Source organism: Macrosteles quadrilineatus, unplaced genomic scaffold (genome assembly GCF_028750875.1).
Source record: "Macrosteles quadrilineatus isolate MER2022 unplaced genomic scaffold, UCM_ALF_1.0 Scaffold_8__2_contigs__length_117827958, whole genome shotgun sequence".
Classification (NCBI taxonomy): domain Eukaryota; kingdom Metazoa; phylum Arthropoda; class Insecta; order Hemiptera; family Cicadellidae; genus Macrosteles; species Macrosteles quadrilineatus.
Window position 1 is genome coordinate 38,771,355 of NW_026542601.1, and position 18,809 is coordinate 38,790,163.

At 41.2% G+C, this 18,809-nt stretch overlaps 1 protein-coding gene across 4 annotated transcripts in view; it reads left to right on the plus strand.

Moving 5' to 3' along the window:
• Window positions 1–16,857, plus strand: part of LOC129000878 (putative inorganic phosphate cotransporter) — a 67,954-nt gene extending 51,097 nt beyond the window's left edge. For 3 of the 4 annotated variants that reach the window (XM_054427942.1, XM_054427941.1, XM_054427944.1), the window contains exons 6-10: window positions 530–682; window positions 2,297–2,429; window positions 5,942–6,180; window positions 11,176–11,335; window positions 15,636–16,857. In XM_054427942.1, coding sequence (XP_054283917.1) covers window positions 530–682; window positions 2,297–2,429; window positions 5,942–6,180; window positions 11,176–11,335; window positions 15,636–15,688 — 738 coding nt within the window. In that variant the 3' untranslated portion in view covers window positions 15,689–16,857. The remainder of the gene's footprint in view (window positions 1–529; window positions 683–2,296; window positions 2,430–5,941; window positions 6,181–11,175; window positions 11,336–15,635) is intronic. The other variant, XM_054427943.1, reaches the window with a different exon arrangement.
• The last annotated feature ends 1,952 nt before the right edge of the window (window positions 16,858–18,809 follow it).

Below are 18,809 nucleotides of genomic sequence, written 5' to 3' on the forward strand. Positions count from 1 at the left end.
AAAATATCCCCGCCATAGCAAACCTGCAGACTTTAAGTGACATATTTTGACTGACTGGATATTTACTTACATATTTCCTTAAATTTGTCGGATTCATTCCCTTTTTAAATAACATTAGGTTAAATTAGTACAGTTTGCTGATACAAGGAAGATAATAAAGGTGTGTTTTTAGTGAATATGTATAGCTTATATTGAAGTAAGTAAGTTTGCCAAATTTGATCAGAATACAGTATATCCATAAACAAGCAAACTGCACCAGTTTATACTTATATTCTCCATAAGTATAATGTAGGAATTTAAAATTTATAATTTTATGGAACTTTCTCCGTAACCATTAGGTCCACAACTAAGCCATAGTATGATGTTTGTTATGGTGGTCAAAAATGTGAAAAAACAATTTTATCCTATTAAACACCCCATAGAACCTTGTTCCCATGGTTTGATCATGATGATTCTCCAACTTGTTTGAATGATTGTAGGTTTACACCTTCCACATTTTCCTAATCACTGTACTTGTGTTATTTTTCAGAACCTGGCTCCTACCCCCTGGAAGGCGATGGCTCTATCAATCCCTCTCTGGGGCCTGATCATCGGCCAGATTGGACATGACTGGGCTCTGTTCACCATCCAAACAGATCTGCCAAAGTACATGAAGAGCGTAATGCATTTTACCGTTGCTCAGGTAAGCCCAATTGATTTGTGGTTTAGAATTTTTTTTTTATCAGCCCTTAAACTTAAAAATCTGTATGTTAAAAAAACTAACAAAAAAATTTGTGTGATAGGAAAAGTCTGCCACTATTACTCTAATACTTTTAAATTTACTTGGACTCAATGCTGATACTTAGGATTTATAGCACTTAAAGATGTTTAGTTGTGTCACTTAGGAATTCAAACTTACCAAAATTCTGCATTTGTTTATTTTTTTGTAAAGTTTGCAATAGTGCTCCTCTTTTAGATTTGGAGCTTTGGGCTTATATATCAAGCTAAGCACATGGATGGAATTGGTTAAGTATAAGAGAAGTGTCGAAAATATACCATATTAAAATATACTAATGGTACAGCGTTAAAAGAATATTAGTGAGTTGGTGGCTCAGTTGGTAAGCCCCGGACTTTTTGGTCCCAAGGCAGCGATGTTGTGGGTTCGGATCCTGGTTCCTACCACAAAAATTTTTTATCAGTACAGTTCACCCTTGTACTATACCGGCTCATCCCCTGATTTGCTGGATACGTTTCACCGTAGGCAAATAGAATAAATACTAGTGGCTTGTAGGGTCAATAGCCCCTATATATATATGTTTATTAATTTTCTAGTAATTATTTTGTACAGCGTCATTGGTTACCCTACCTTAAATTATCGTTTAACATTTTTATATATATATTATAATATGTATAATACTTATTACATACCTGCATAATGCAATTTGATGTCTGCTCTGTTTAAAATAAAAATTTCAAAGAGCATACGGTGTCTTTATAATATAAACTTTCTAATCATAATACAACTAAGGAACATTTTCCAATTATATTTACTACTTCACTATCAATTTTACAATAACAAAATCATGCACATTCAGGTGTGGTTATAATTTTTTCAATCACAGCTGTGTTTACACTAAATAAAAATACATAAAATTAGATTCCCATGCTATTTAAATGTGAAATATTTTATTCCGTAACAACCTCTTGGTGCATAATTAAGAAAAATGAATAATTTTCCCCAAAATTTCATGCTCAGACCTTTAAAATGAGACCCCTCCCAGCTTTCTACGGCCTCCCATTCGCTCACAATTTCATTGTAAAATTTTGGGCTTACGGAATTAGATATATAGATAGACCAGCAGCAGTGCTGGAAAACAAACTAACCGGAACTAATAAAAAAAAAACTATTTAAAAATGCCCAAAGATAATAATAATTGCAATGCCCATTGGGATTGCATATGTTCCGGCGCTCACCGCTAGGAGTGTCGTGTAGTTACAGCCCACACTGCTGCAGCGATCTGCTGGTAGCATACGGCTCCTGCGCTCCTCAACTGCAGCGGTGTGCACGGTAATTACAACGGCCCTCCTAGTGGTGGGTGCCGGAACTTTCCTTTGACAGTCTATATTTACTCTATTTGTCTACGGTTTCATGCACGCTCGCACAGGCCTCTGTGGCCCATTTGCAAATGCAAGGTAAAATAGGCCACCAACCTCTTTAAAAATATTATACCAATGATTATATTTTATTTATATTTATATTTATTTGTGAATGTTATGTTTTTTGTTCCCATTCTTCACATTTTTTTTAATTTTTCAGAACGGCTTCCTCTCTTCTCTTCCCTTCCTGGTCATGTGGTTCACTGCTCTCTTCTCTGGCTGGCTTTGCGATTTCCTCTTAGCTAGAAACATCATAAGTGTCACAATCTGCAGGAAAACTTTCACAACCATCGGTAAAAAAAACTTGTTTTGCAAAGTGAGAATAATTGCCCTCGATTAAATAAAGAGGATAGCAGCTACCCTAGTTTTTATTTTTTTTTTTTTTTTTTAAGGGAGAGGAGGTAAAAATGCTTTTACGCACACAGGTAGCCAGCCTGTAGTGTGAGACTCCTGAGCTTGTCAGCCTACACACTAAAAAACCCCCTCTACTCTGTTGGACACAGACCTGGGATTGTTTGTCACATTACTTCAGGTCAGGTCAACGTGTGACCTAAGCCCTCAGGGCTCACGCCGTTTCTGGCATTCAATTTCTTTATGACCTAGACCGCATCTCGGTCAAGCTCTAGCTTCTTTGTGCGGAGAATATCCTGGACGAAATGTGACATACAGGTCCAATTGTCCTCACCCTCCGTCATCATCGGAATGACCGTGTCCACCAACAACTGCCCTACATGTTGTTCAGCCTCCAGGCGGGAACCTTCCCAACGCTGGCAGCGGAAGAAGGTGTGCTCCGCGTCGTCGGGAGTGCCTGGGCAGTAGATGCAATCGGGTGACACGGCTTTGCCCATCCTGAACAGGTACGACCGAAAAAACCCGTGACCTGTCAGAAACTGGATAAGGTAATAGTCCACCTCACCATACCGTCGGTCAACCCATGGTTGGACTTGCTGAATCAGTCTCCTGGTCCAGCGTCCCCGCGACTCCTGTTCCCAGCTCTCCTGCCAGAGCTGGTAGGTGCGGTTGCGCTCCTCCATTTTTGCATGGTCCTCTCCACACCGCTGATAAATCGCTTTCCTCTCCGCTGCCAAAAGTTTGACGGGGATTACTCCAGCAACCACCAAGATGGCAGGTTCAGACACTGTTCGGTAGGCGGATGCTACCCTGAGTGCTGCCTGACGCTGCACTCTGGCAAGCCGCATCCTATACACCTCCTTATTGAGCGCGTCTGCCCACACCTCCGCACCATACAGGAGCACAGACTGAACTGTAGACATCAACAGCCTTCTGCGACTGGAACGAGGACTTCCGACATTGGCCATTAACCGGCTAAGAGAAGAGATCACCTTAGCGGCCTTGTCCGCCGTTCGGAATATCTGGTCCCGCCAGCTAAGCTTAGAGTCCACCATGACACCAAGATACTTGGCGGCACGAACGGACTGGACTTCGACGTCCCCCACCCTCAACGGCACAATGGTGTCAATCCGCTTTTTGGTCAGAATCACGATCTCAGTTTTGTTCAGCGCAAGTGAGAGACCGTGATTTGCCATCCATGCGTTTATAGTTCGCATGACTCGGTTTAATTTTAGCTGGGCCAGCTCAACACTACGAGCAGCTATTAAAGCTGCAATGTCATCTGCGTACCCAACTAAAACGGTTTCTTCAGGCATTTCAGACCTAAGGAGGCTGTCGTAGGCAACGTTCCAGAGGTCCGGGCCGAGTATGGAACCTTGGGCAGCACCAGAAGTGACACTCATCGTCCGCGGGCCTTCTGTAGTATCATACATGAGGAGGCGGAACCGGAGGTAATCCTCTATAATGCGCATGAGGTATGCCGGGACGTTGAAGTTGTTCTCCAGAGCGTAAAGCATATCGCACCATCTTGCAGAATTAAATGCGTTTCGCACATCGAGTGTAACGAGCAGCACAACCCTACGAGAGTAGTGATTAAAATCCTCAGCTCTCATCACGGCTTGCTTCACCTCCTCAATAGCGTCGACCGTTGATCGCCCCTTCCTGAAGCCGTATTGGCGAGGGCTCAGGTCCCCCGCAGCAACCACGGCTGAATTCAGTAGGGAACGGATCAACTTCTCTAGGACTTTCCCAGCCGTATCCAACATGCAAAGGGGTCTGTAAGAGGACGGCAATTCTGGGTCTCCTTTCCCCTTCCCTACGAGCACGAGCCTAGCTTTTTTCCAGCACAACGGAAATACCCCCTCTGCTAGGCAGGCGTTGTACATGCTCAGAAGAATCAGGGGATTGATTGAAAAAACCTTCTTAAGAGCCTCGCCAGGTACCCCATCAGGTCCAGGAGCCTTGTTGTTTTTTAGGGATAAAACGGCAGTCTCCAGCTCCTCATGAGTGAAGAGTGGGACATCGTCCATCATCTCAAACTCACGCAGTGGGCGCAGAATATGATCCGGAAAAAGGGATTTGACGACCCTCTCCATAGCGGCCCCCTCCATGACGGAAGGTGGAGAGCGAGTGGTGCGTTTTTGGGTTACTAGTTTGTAACCCAGGCCCCACGGGTCGGAATCGACATCATCCCTTAGTGTTTTCCAGCAATTGTGTTTGCTCCGGTTGATGGCCCGGCGGAGAGACTTCCTCGCCACCTTGTAGCTCTCCAGCTTACGGCGTCTATCCAAGGGTGCCCTGGCCCTGGTAGCGAGTCGTCTAGCTCTCAAAGCAGCTCGGCGCAAATCCGCGATCTCTGCAGTCCACCAGTATACGGGTCTCCTATCGCAACGGAGTCTCTTGCGGGGCATTGACTCATCACAAGCCGAGGCAATCAGCCCCATCATCGATGTAACTATAGCCTCTGCATGAACCATGCCAGGTGCGGCAGGCACCGCTGGCACTCCCCGCAGGATGGCCTCGGTGAATTTAGCCACGTCCAGTTTTTTGGTGTTCCACCGAACGGGCACTTCCCGAGATGCAGCAACTTGTCTCGGGATGCCATCTAAGACATTGAAAATAATGTATTGATGGTCGCTGGCCGTATAGCAGCTATACCTTAGAAAAAGTGCTCTTCCTTCCTCTTTCTTTACACTTGATTAAGTCTCCCAGGGGAAGAAATATTTTGTTTTAAGTGTCTCCTGTGTGTTATATGGCCTACCTACACTTCTTCTGTAGGCTAGCTGCTATCCTCTTCATTCCACAATAAAAATCCTGGCATCGAGCCTTTCATAGAAAAGAATAAAATAAATACCGTAGCTTTAGTCAACATAAACAATTAAACATACATGTATATTGTATACAAATACAACCATAAAAACTTGGAACACTTCTTTAACAGTACTATTATTTATGTATACAAACAATAAAATTCTTCTGTGTTAGGAAACATTGTTCCTAAGAAACAGCTAATCTTAGTCAAAGTGTAATTCGTAGTTGTCATTTCATTCATGTTAATGACTCATCCTTCACTCATATTCAAACCCGGATGGTTTGCTTTGCGTTACCATCCGATCTAATCTAGCAAAGGGGAGTGAGCTGGCGCAGTGGTTAGAGCGCGGGACTTCAGTCCCTGAGGTCCCGGGTTCGATCTTTCCGCCAAGTCACCAGGATTTTATCTAAGTGATAATGCTGCAACCCCTGAAGTAATGTGAAAAACAATCCCAGGCTCGTGCCTAGCGTCCTAGAACAAAAAAAAAAAAAAAAAAAAAATAGCAAAGCTATACAAGGCGTCTCATGCAGTTCTACACTTATCCTACACTCAAAAGTCAGTTTAAAACCAACAACATTGTCTCATTGTCTTCACAAAATAATGAACCTATATGTATTATATTAATTCCCTCCATGATTTCAGCGTCCGTCGGCCCAGCCCTAGGCTCCCTGGCAGCTTCATACGCAGGGTGTGACAAAGTGATGGTGGCAACATTGTTCGCCATTGGTATGGCTTTCATGGGCTTCTTCTACCCAAGCTTGAAGGTCAATGCCCTAGACCTCTCCCCCAACTATGCAGGGACTCTCATGGCAATTGTCAACGGTATCGGAGCCATTGCTGGGATAATTACCCCGACTCTGATTGGCTACCTTACTCCCAATGTAAGTTTAATGACTGAAGGTTAATGTCCCTAATTCTATAATAGTGTCAGATTATGACGAAGTTAGGTCAATTTACATTAATGCTAAACCAAAATTAGGTCTGGGGAGCAAGCTGGTCTAGTGGTAGAGCGCACGACTTCAGTTCCTGAGATTCTGGGTTCAAATCCCACCAGATCACCAATGAATTTCATCTATAAGTGATAATGACAAACCCTTAATTGGTCTAGCCTGAAGTAATATGTGAAAAACAATCGTGGGCTAGTGTCCATAGCATCCTAGGATAAAAGTAAAGATATCCAAAAAAAGAGTCATATATGCTGGAGTGGCATTTTGTATCAGTAATATTAGAGAACTATTCTTTAGAATATAATTGTTCATTTCTTTCACAAAGCCATATACTGGAGTGTATTGTGTTATGGATCAGTGCTATTAGTGAACTATTCTTTAGAATAAAATTGTTCATACATTGCTATTTTTTTTTTTTTTTTTTTTTTTTTTTTTTTTTTTTTTTTTATAAGGGAGAGGAGGTAAAAATGCTTTTACGCACACAGGTAGCCAGCCTGTAGTGTGAGACTCCTGAGCATATCAGACTACTCACTAAAAAACCCCCTCTACTCTGTTGGACACAGACCTGGGATTGTTTGTCACATTACTTCAGGTCAGGTCAACGTGTGACCTAAGCCCTCAGGGCTCGCGCCGTTTCTGGCATTCAATTTCTTTATGACCTAGACCGCATCTCGGTCAAGCTCTAGCTTCTTTGTGCGGAGAATATCCTGGACGAAATGTGACATACAGGTCCAATTGTCCTCACCCTCCGTCATCATCGGAATGACCGTGTCCACCAACAACTGCCCTACATGTTGTTCAGCCTCCAGGCGGGAACCTTCCCAACGCTGGCAGCGGAAGAAGGTGTGCACGACCGAAAAAACCCGTGACCTGTCAGAAACTGGGTAAGGTAATAGTCCACCTCACCATACCGTCGGTCAACCCATGGTTGGACTTGCTGAATCAGTCTCCTGGTCCAGCGTCCCCGCGACTCCTGTTCCCAGCTCTCCTGCCAGAGCTGGTAGGTGCGGTTGCACTCCTCCATTTTTGCATGGTCCTCTCCACGCCGCTGATAAATCGCTTTCCTCTCCGCCGCCAAAAGTTTGACGGGGATTACTCCAGCAACCACCAAGATGGCAGGTTCAGACACTGTTCGGTAGGCGGATGCTACCCTGAGTGCTACCTGACGCTGCACTCTGGCAAGCCGCATCCTATACACCTCCTTATTGAGCGCGTCTGCCCACACCTCCGCACCATACAGGAGCACAGACTGAACTGTAGACATCAACAGCCTTCTGCGACTGGAACGAGGACCTCCGACATTGGCCATTAACCGGCTAAGAGAAGAGATCACCTTAGCGGCCTTGTCCGCCGTTCGGAATATCTGGTCCCGCCAGCTAAGCTTAGAGTCCACCATGACACCAAGATACTTGGCGGCACGAACGGACTGGACTTCGACGTCCCCCACCCTCAACGGCACAATGGTGTCAATCCGCTTTTTGGTCAGAATCACGATCTCAGTTTTGTTCAGCGCGAGTGAGAGACCGTGATCTGCCATCCATGCGTTTATAGTTCGCATGACTCGGTTTAATTTTAGCTGGGCCAGCTCAACACTACGAGCAGCTATTAAAGCTGCAATGTCATCTGCGTACCCAACTAAAACGGTTTCTTCAGGCATTTCAGACCTAAGGAGGCTGTCGTAGGCAACGTTCCAGAGGTCAGGGCCGAGTATGGAACCTTGGGCAGCACCAGAAGTGACACTCATCGTCCGCGGGCCTTCTGTAGTATCATACATGAGGAGGCGGAACCGGAGGTAATCCTCTATAATGCGCATGAGGTATGCCGGGACGTGGAAGTTGTTCTCCAGAGCGTCCAGCATATTGCACCATCTTGCAGAATTAAATGCGTTTCGCACATCGAGTGTAACGAGCAGCACAACCCTACGAGAGTAGTGATTAAAATCCTCAGCTCTCATCACGGCTTGCTTCACCTCCTCAATAGCGTCGACCGTTGATCGCCCCTTCCTGAAGCCGTATTGGCGAGGGCTCAGGTCCCCCGCAGCAACCACGGCTGAATTCAGTCGGGAACGGATCAACTTCTCTAGGACTTTCCCAGCCGTATCCAACATGCAAAGGGGTCTGTAAGAGGACGGCAATTCTGGGTCTCCTTTCCCCTTCCCTACGAGCACGAGCCTAGCTTTTTTCCAGCACAACGGAAATACCCCCTCTGCTAGGCAGGCGTTGTACATGCTCAGAAGAATCAGGGGATTGATTGAAAAAACCTTCTTAAGAGCCTCGCCAGGTACCCCATCAGGTCCAGGAGCCTTGTTGTTTTTTAGGGATAAAACGGCAGTCTCCAGCTCCTCATGAGTGAAGAGTGGGACATCGTCCATCATCTCAAACTCACGCAGTGGGCGCAGAATATGATCCGGAAAAAGGGATTTGACGACCCTCTCCATAGCGGCCCCCTCCATGATGGAACTAGTTTGTAACCCAGGCCCCACGGGTCGGAATCGACATCATCCCTTAGTGTTTTCCAGCAATTGTGTTTGCTCCGGTTGATGGCCCGGCGGAGAGACTTCCTCGCCACCTTGTAGCTCTCCAGCTTACGGCGTCTATCCAAGGGTACCCTGGCCCTGGTAGCGAGTCGTCTAGCTCTCAAAGCAGCTCGGCCCAAATCCGCGATCTCTGCAGTCCACCAGTATACGGGTCTCCTATCGCAACGGAGTCTCTTGCGGGGCATTGACTCATCACAAGCCGAGGCAATCAGCCCCATCATCGATGTAACTATAGCCTCTGCATGAGCCATGCCAGGTGCGGCAGGCCGCAGGATGGCCTCGGTGAATTTAGCCACGTCCAGTTTTTTGGTGTTCCACCGAACGGGCACTTCCCGAGATGCAGCAACTTGTCTCGGGATGCGATCTATGACATTGAAAATAATGTATTGATGGTCGCTGGCCGTATAATCCTCCAAGACTCTCCAGGCTGTGATCCTTGGCAGAAGAGACTCAGATGCGAGGGTTATGTCTGGGATCGTTCCCCTCATCCCGGGTCGCCGGAACGTTGGCGTGTTGCCCTCGTTGATTACGAGTCCGGCCCTGGCAGCAAAGTCCAGGATGTACTTCCCCCGGGAATTAGTGAGGGTCAGTCCCCACTCGACGGCCCTAGCATTGAAATCACCAGCCACGACTACATGCCCTGTGGTGTCCTGCACGCTCTCTTCCAAGCGGTCTATCTTCTCGCGGAAGTCATGGATAGCCTCGTTAGGGGTGAGGTAGACACTGTAATAGGTGACGTCCTTGCACCGAACCCAAACAAATCCACGGCCCTTTCCATGACCCCGCACTTGCACTTGAGCTGTATTACGCACCCAGAAAGCAGCAGTACCAAGACTATCGGGGAACCAAAAGGGTGGGACCCTATTCCGGTACTGGTACTGCTCGCTGACAAAGAGCGCGTTGACACCGTGTTCGAGGGCAAGCTGACTGAGAAGCGCGTCAGCTGTCCTGGATCGCCCAAGATTACATTGGAGTATTCTTATTTTCGAGGGTGGGCTTTTGCTTGCTGAAGCGCAGTTTTAAAAGCGCTGCACTGCCCAGACCCAGCTATATGTTTGGTGTTTTTGTCCGCGAGCCCATTTTCCTTACAAAGAAAGCAAGATTCGACTTGGCAGTCCCTACGAGCGTGACCCACCCCTCCGCACCGGAGGCAGTGCTTGCCTCAGTCGGGCCCCTTGCAATTTCGGGAGGAATGACCGAAACCGAGGCACCTAAAACACCTGGTTACTTCCACCCTCCGTCTGAGCCTGCAGTTGACCCAACCGACCCTCAAATGCTGGAGTGCCAACACCTTACTAGCGTGTGCGTCTGCCATTTCGGCGACCGCCATCCGCTGCTGGTTTCTATTTGGTTTTGTGAGCCACACCCTAAGAACAGCCGATGTTCCGGCAAGCTCGGGGACTGCTTCCTTTAGGGCCTCAACCACCTCACTCTCTGTCGACACACCATCTATGTCCCGAACCTCAACTGACGTTTTAGGCTCGAGTGCACGGACGGTGCCCTGGCCTTCCACGGCTGCCTTTAGTTCAGCAGCAAAAGCGGATTTGTCCTTTGACTTACCCAGTTCAAGGAGGACGTCTCCGCCCCGGGTTTGCCTAATCGACCGCACAACCGTATCGGTCTGCTCCGGCTTAGCTTTAGCCTTTATTATACCCAAGACTTCAGCGAATGATCTCCCCCCTGAGGGTTTAACCAAGATTGCCTCCGTCCTGGGCTTTTTTGGCCGCGACCTTTTAAGAGCGGGGGCCAAACCGGGCCCAATTTGGGCAACGTTTGTCGTTTGTGCCTTTACCGCCACATTTTTCTTGGAGGTGACCTCCGCCCGCCTCTGCTGCCTCTTCTCCTTTCGGGTAAGACGCTTTTCCCATGCAGCCCCAGATGGTGTCTCAACAACTGATCCCTTACGGGAGCTTCCCCTAAGAGGGGTCACAGGTTGCTGAGGTTGTAGACGCTTTGTTGGGAAAGCAGCTACATCTGGGGAAGACCTGGGCCCGGCAGACAAAAGGTCTGTCTGGGTCGCCTTAGCCTTAACCTTAGCCCTTGTGGTCTGAACAGCCTCTTCCTTTTTTGGAGGGCTTTCCGTAGTGGATGGCCTTCTGCGTTTCTTGGAAGGCAGCGCCCTGTCGTCGGGCATAGACACTACCTTCTCTGCAATCTTTTCCATGGCCGCCTTGCTTACCAACCGGCAGGCAAAAACGAATCCAAGGTCATCTTCTAGCTTGGCCATGCCATGTCATACATTGCTATTAGAGACGAACTATTCTTTAGAATCTTTACAAAAGTTGTTCATGACAAAGCCATATGCTGAAGTGATATCTTATGTTCTGAATCAGTGTGATTATAAGGAAATAGAAAACTATTCTTTAGAATACAATTCTTCATTTCTTTTACAGAGCCATATGCTGGAGTGGCGACTTGTGTTCTGGATCAGTGCTGGAGTCGTTCTGATCACAAACGTTCTCTATTGCTTTATGGGTGCTGCTAAGGTGCAGCCTTGGAACGATATTGAATCGTCAACTAATGAAGAAGCTGTTAAATGGAAATCTTCTCAAGGTAATTGTTGTACGGTATCTCTCTGTTTCAAATGCTATGCATTTAATAATTTTAATCATCTGTTAGTTCAAAAATGTGATTCAATTAATGTAAATAAACCAGTGACAAAATAAGGCTCATTTTTCAACTTACATTTATTTAACTATTTATTTCAATACACAACAGAAATAGCAACGAGGAGAGCCTAACGTGCGTTTTTATTTGTTTTTAAAGTTTTTATTATATTTTTTTTTTTTAAATGAACCAAGAACAGTTTGAAATATTACAAGATCTTGTCTTCAGCTATTCAAGGTATGTCAAAGACTCAACAATCCAACATCACATTAATTTCTAATTTCGATCAATTTGACTCAAACAAAGAAACTTTTCAACTATAAAGAAAGATTTGAAAATTACATAAAGATAAAGAATGCTTTTGATGATAAAACTATTTGTGCCCAGCTTTTTCTCAATAGTGTAGGTTCTAAAACATATGACCTTTTGTCTTCACTCTCAGCTCCAAAAAGTATTAATGAGCAAACCTATGATGAAATTACAAAATTATTAGGCAATTACTTTCCAAAAACCAATGAAATTGTAGAACAACATAAGTTTTTATCCAGAATCCAGGCAGAAAATGAATCAATAACAGACTATGTAACAGCTCTTAGGAAACAAATTGCAACTGGTAAACTTACCTGTACATCATGTGAAGCATCTGTATCTGACTTATTCTTAAGATCACAGTTTATCAGGGGAATTCATGACTCTTCAATTAGAGAACAATTAATCCAGACCAAGGACTTAACATTTGACATTGCCGTAGAAAAGGCAATAGCAATTGAAGCTTCGAAAATAGACAGTGCAACTCTGAACAACTTTTCTAGTCCTCAAACATCGTCACAGGCGGAAGTCAACAAGTTATCCAGCACACCAGAATTATACACCAAGAAGGACAGCCTACCTCAACACACCCTTCCACAAGACGAAATAAGGTTGATTTGGCAACACTTGGAATCGGAAACCTGTGTTTAAGATGTGGTAAAGCAAATCACACGTCCAGGGAATGTAAAACCAACTTATCATATCACGCCTTCACTGCCAAAGCTGTGACAAGGATGGACACATAGCCAAGGTGTATATCAACTCTACTCTCTAAAAAATCCAGGCCTACAGTTAATACAATAAGTACTACTCCAAATGTTTCACAGGACTTAAACTCACTTTATGGAATATGGCAACTCCAAATTCTCAATGTATCTGACTACAATTCATCAGACACAGAAAAATTTTTCACAACTATTCTAATCAATGGGAAACCACAAAAGTTTGAGGTAGATTCAGGCATAGATTCAGCTCATAACCTTCTACCAAAGGCTCAATTTGATACTTAATCTTCCTCAAAACACAATCCAGAATACAAATATAAAGGTTTCGTTCTTACACAAATGAGGTTTTCCATCCCTTAGGCTTAGTTAATGTTCAGGTTGAATACAATGGACGCTCATCTACACAGCAGTTGTTTGTAGTTCCTGACATGTACAGCCCTCTACTAGGTAGGACTTGGATAAGACAACTTGGAGTCCATTTGAACGATCTTGACACCCAGAGACCAAAAGATACCGGTACTTATGTAAACTTAGTTTCCAGTGACACAGACAAACTAGTTACTGCAGTTGAATCAAAATTTCCAGAAATATTTTCACCAGAAATAGGACATATTCTTAATGTCTCCTGCTCTCTAAAGTTAAGACCTCAATCCAAACCAGTATTTTTCAAACCTAGACCTTTACCGTATGCACTCCGGGATAGAGTGGGACATGATTTGACAAACTCGAACAAGACAAAATCATCACTAAAATCGAATCATGCGACTGGGGTTCACCCTTAGTTTTAGTGCCTAAGCCTGATGGTACACTTAGGCTATGCGCAGACTATAAAGTCACAGTCAACCCGCAACTCTAAGATTCACACTATCCGATTCAAACTGAGAAACGCCAAGTTTTTCTGTCCTCTCGACCTCTTTAAAGCTTACCTACACATAGGTGTCGATGAAGAAAGTGCTTGTGTTCAAACAATATCAACCCATAAAGGATATCAACAGATGTCAACAGATTGTCTTTTGGAATCAAGACTGCAACCAGCAACCAGCATATTTCAAAATGTAATGGAACAAGTTCTACAAGACCTCCCAGGTGTCAGCTCTTACTTTGACGACATAATTGTCTACGGGTCAACATTGGATGAATGTTTCAACAACCTTGTAGCTTCTCTAGAGCGACTTCAAACCAACAATCTTCACATCAACCGAAATAAATGCACATTCTTCCAAGAAAGCATCACATACTTAGGATATGTTATTGAAAATAACAAGATATCCAAGTCAAGTGTCAAATATCCTCAATATTCAAAGACCAAATTCAGTAGAGATTACCGTAGTACTCATGGTAAGACCTGGACCCGGGACCGATTTACTTTTTTGTTTTAAGGTCCCTAGAGACCAAAAACACCATCCGTTCAAATTCAGGGAATATATATATGTATATATGTATATATATTTATAAATATATATTTATATATGTGTCCGTTAGCGCGATAACTCGAGCAAAAATCATCCGATTTTGATGAAATTTGGTACAAACGTGTAAACATACGTTAATTTGAACGAGTTCACGAACCACCATGATCGGACTATGGGAACAGGGGTTAATGGGGGGTTTTATGGGGCAAAAATTGGTTTTTGCCATTTTTGACCTTAAAAACTTAAAATTTAGCATTTTCTTTCCAAACCATTTTGTAGAGCTTAAAAAACAAATGATTAAGTATATTGAAGCGTTATTATGCACCTAATGGTTACGGAGAAAATTCCAAAAAACTGTAAATTTAAAATTCCCGTGTTATTCTTATGGAGAATAAGTAAACTGTTGTAGTTTGCTTGTTTATGATCATATTTTTATCAAATTTGGAAAATGCATTCATTTGATATACTAAGCTATTAACATTTTACAAAAAACACATTTTTACCCTCCCTGTTGCAGCAAACCTAAGTACTCGTTAAACTAATGTTATTTAAATAGGGAATAAATGAGATATTTTTAAGGAGACATTTTAGCAGGGGTGTCATTTGGGGGGGGGCAGGGGGGGGGGCAAATGCCCTCCACCTTTATCCTGTGCTAGAGAAAAAAATATGCTGTACCAGCCAATATACAAATATTTTCTCCTGTCAAATCCTAAAAAACACAGCAGACAAAAATCTGTATTTTCTTGTACAGTAATTTGAAACAAATATTATTATTTTATTGTCTTAGATAGCACATTTTGAGTTTACATAAATTAGTAGTTTTGTTTTTCATTTACTTTTTCTGTTTGGTGCTGTACGATAAACCACTTACTTCTAGTTTATATATATACATAAAAATTCAGATTTTTTAGAAGCATTGCTTTGCCATTTACTTTTATGAATTATTCAAGCATTAAAACATGTGTATAAATTTTACGTAATTTATTTTGAACATTGTAGACTACCAATTTAATATAGTTAAACAGAACCTTTTGTACTTTTGTGTCAAATTATTTTATTGGTGATAAAATTTGATTTGCTTTTAAGTTCTTAAATACTTTTATTTTATTTAAAAACCAAAATAAACTGTTATAAACTATAGGCTATGAACAACCGTATTCATTGCTAAATGTTGTAGAAGAGAAATTGGTCATGAATCTAATAACAAACATAATAGCCTATTAATACATCATGGAACTATTGACCACGTTTCTTAGATGACTAACTTACCAACATAAAATTATTGTGTTTCTGTCTGTTGTCAATAATTCTTAATTTCATTAATTTTCTGCCTAAATTTAAATCAATTTTACTCATAATTTTTTTTTTATTTGAAGTGCTTTTGACAATTAAAATAAGCTTAAAGCCCTCTTTTTTGTTTAAAAACTGCTAAATTTTCCGGGGGGGACCCCTGGACCCCCCTTGTTTGCTGGGGTGTATTCCATACCCCCCATACCCCCCCCCCCGTGTTTGCCCCCCCAAGGATTTGGTGAAATGACGCCACTGCATTTTAGTGTAGATCCAATCAGGCAAATGGAAATTCGCTTAGTCTGCAGGTTTGCTGCGGCGGGGGTATTGTTTACAATGCAACAGAACAGGCAATGGCTTATAAATAGATTGATTCCTTTGTTTGAAATCGTTTTTACAGAGCTAATCTTAAAATTGTCTTCCTTACGGTATTTAATCTATGGCATAACTATTACCTTTGATCTTCAGTATCCAATAGTCAATGCTATTACTAACAATATTTCTTTGTTCCAGAAGATGGTCTTCCTAATGACAAGCATATAGAGCTTGCTCCGAAAAAAGTTTAACGTCTAGATTATTTAGTTAATAAGCTTTTGGTACTTCACTTGTAAATATTTCTGTACATAGTTTTACTTAAGAGAATAAATTTGCCAAACCCATCATAAACTTAGTTTGTAACATACTTTTATATTTTTGAGAGATTGGTTAATGCCGCCGAGTTTTGTAAATAGTTTTTTATGTTAAATTTGACCAATATATATGTTTTTTAAAAGAAAATTGTAGGAATATTTTGAATTTGAGTTTCATAAAATATTTTTTAAACAGGAGCGAGCTGGTCTAGCGGTAGAGCACAGGACTTCGCTCCCTAAGGTCTCAGATTCAAATCTCCCCAATAAAACCACCTTCTCTAGACCTAGCTTTGAGTACCTAATGTATATAACAATTCCTGGCTAAAACCTAGAGGTATAAAAAAGAATTTTAATATGTAAAATAGTGTATTTTACACAATCTAAATGTTAAAACAGATGATAATATCCTAGCAAATAGCAAACACTGTTGGCTGTGATATTATACATATGCTAAACAATTAATGATTATGTCAAAAGAAATTATTTTTCATGTAATTATTTTTAATACTCAACTTATCCACCTTATAGTAAAATTTAAGCTGAAGTTAACTTATTGTTAACTGTATTTCCTTACACGCCCAGAGAGAACTTACTTAAGACTAGCCAATCCTTAGTCAATGCCATAACTGAATAAATTATCCAATATCTTAGTAGCTCAATATAGATGGCCTCTATAATAAGAAGGAATACACCATCTTAATTTTAGGTTCTCTTCTTCCCACCTTAAATTGTTTAAGGTTTGTAACAAGTTTTTTTTTCATTTTTGATAGGTATATGTTTATGTGAGAAAAATTAGATTAATAGGATGGTCGAAGTAGCTATTAATTAAGAATGTGTTCTTTACATGTAATATTTATTTGTACATTAGTGCAATTTAGAAGACCTATCTCCTTTCTTTGAATGTACAAAGTGAAATCTTTGTACTAAAGATACAAAAGATATTATACTTAATAATTGCAAACTATTAAATAATTTGCTTTTTAAAATGCATACATAATTATTTACCTTTAATTATAAGTATTTCATTTAGGTTTTAAACTAGACTTTGTAGCGACTGTGATTATTACAATTTGGCTATTTTGCTAATAAAGATTTGTTGGAATTAATTATTTACTTGTTTAATACAACCTATTATGTATACTGTACAGAGATGAGTGAAAATTTAAAAAAGTACGTTTTCAGGAAAAGCACTATGCAAATTTTTTTCCCTTTTTTCAAAACTTTTATTATTTTTTGTATTTTATTAACATTTGAAGTTTCATAAAATGTCCATGGTAACGCAATATCTTTGGTAGTTTTTTTTAAAGAGCATCTTTAGTGGAAAAACACAAAATCCTGTCACGACCATAACAGACGTTTAAATGATTATTAAAAATAGTTCATATTATTTTTATAACTATGTTTTGCTAACAACTAATTTACTTTTATGACCATTATACAATAAAAAGGTCACTGAGCTTTTGGTATATTTGGTCTTTCTAGAAAAAAATAAAAAACTCAAAAAATTGAAAAAAAGCCAATAAAATCTTTTTAAGTTTGTATAACTCCGAAAAAACTTACCTGAGACCCGAAAAATCGTTATGTTTGTATAGAGGTGTGCTTCTTTTGTGTATAAAACATTAAAATATGACGATATTTTAATTTTTGAAAATTTTATGTTAGTAATCATAAACGAGATGGTCAGGGACAAGTGGTACGGTCGTGAATTTTCTGAAAAAATCTAAATCTTTCTAAACAATCCTTCAATTATACTGTTAGTTATAATAAAAATATGTGTTTCAATTGAACTAAACTGTTCAATTTACATTAAATTATATTAAAGTTATTGTCACGACCAAACACACTATAATCCATAAGGCTGGATTGGTTGTGAAAAAACCCGCGATGGTCGTGCAACTTTGGTCGTGAAATTACGTGTTATTTGGCTCTGTTCTGGCGGTAGCCCTGCACCTCATGTTCGAGGATACAAAGTGGACTTCTAGGTTAAGCTAGCAATTGAAATATCTTATAAACAAAAATTAACACCATGTCTACTTCATCGAATGACTACGTATGGTCATGGACACACCAAAATTACAAAAAACACAATCTTTCCTTTATTAATCTTGTAATTCCTCCTTTCAACTCGAAGCGACCGGCACTACAATCCTGACGTACACCCCGAACTAGTCTTTAAAACCAACTGACTCCATCGACGCCAGGCTTGCCACTGTCGTTCTCACAGGGACAGACTTATTTTGTCATGGTAGTCAGTTTGCAATGACAATAAAATTATAATATGCTCCTTTTGTGTAAGTTTAATAACCATTGATGACATAAAAATATGGCTTTATAGATTTCGGCATGAATAATTAGTCTAAAAACAGCGTGAAAGTTGGAAAATGTACCCTAGGGACACGTCATGGTCGTGAATTTCGAGACTTTAAACATACGAAAAAAATACCTAGAACCTATTTAAAACCAAATAAATGTGTGTAACATGTTGCCCCTGTCCCAAAAAATATTAAAACACATAATAATAAACTACAAATCCAGTATCTACAAAGTAAAAGGCCAGGGAAATGAAATCGTACGTTTTTAAATTTTCACTCGGATGTAAAGTATGAAAACCACAAAATCTTATCTTACTAATATTATAAATGTGAAAGTTTGTGTGTTGTTTGTTTTATTGAAGTTCAATCGCGCATTAACATGGGCTAAGGGAGTGTGTTTTATCTATGGTAATAGCTATTTACCTTACAAGTGTAGTAAGAGAGTTTTTACATCACGCAGGTAAATGTCGTGCAACGAGCGAAAGCTCTTAGTCTTGCGTAACGTGTAACGTACAAGATTTTACCTGACCCGACAATATAGGGGGTTACGTACAATATGTTTCATTATCCATTTCACTTATCTTCTAACAGCAGTAAAAATCTTTTACAAACAAAAGCTAGGTTAGGATAATTATTAAAGCATAACAATAAAATTCAAGCGCACAGCTGATTTCTAGCGTTAAGTCGTTGGCTCCATAGAGGTACAATTTTTTAAGTTGAACACTCAATGTTATTGAAATGGGTTT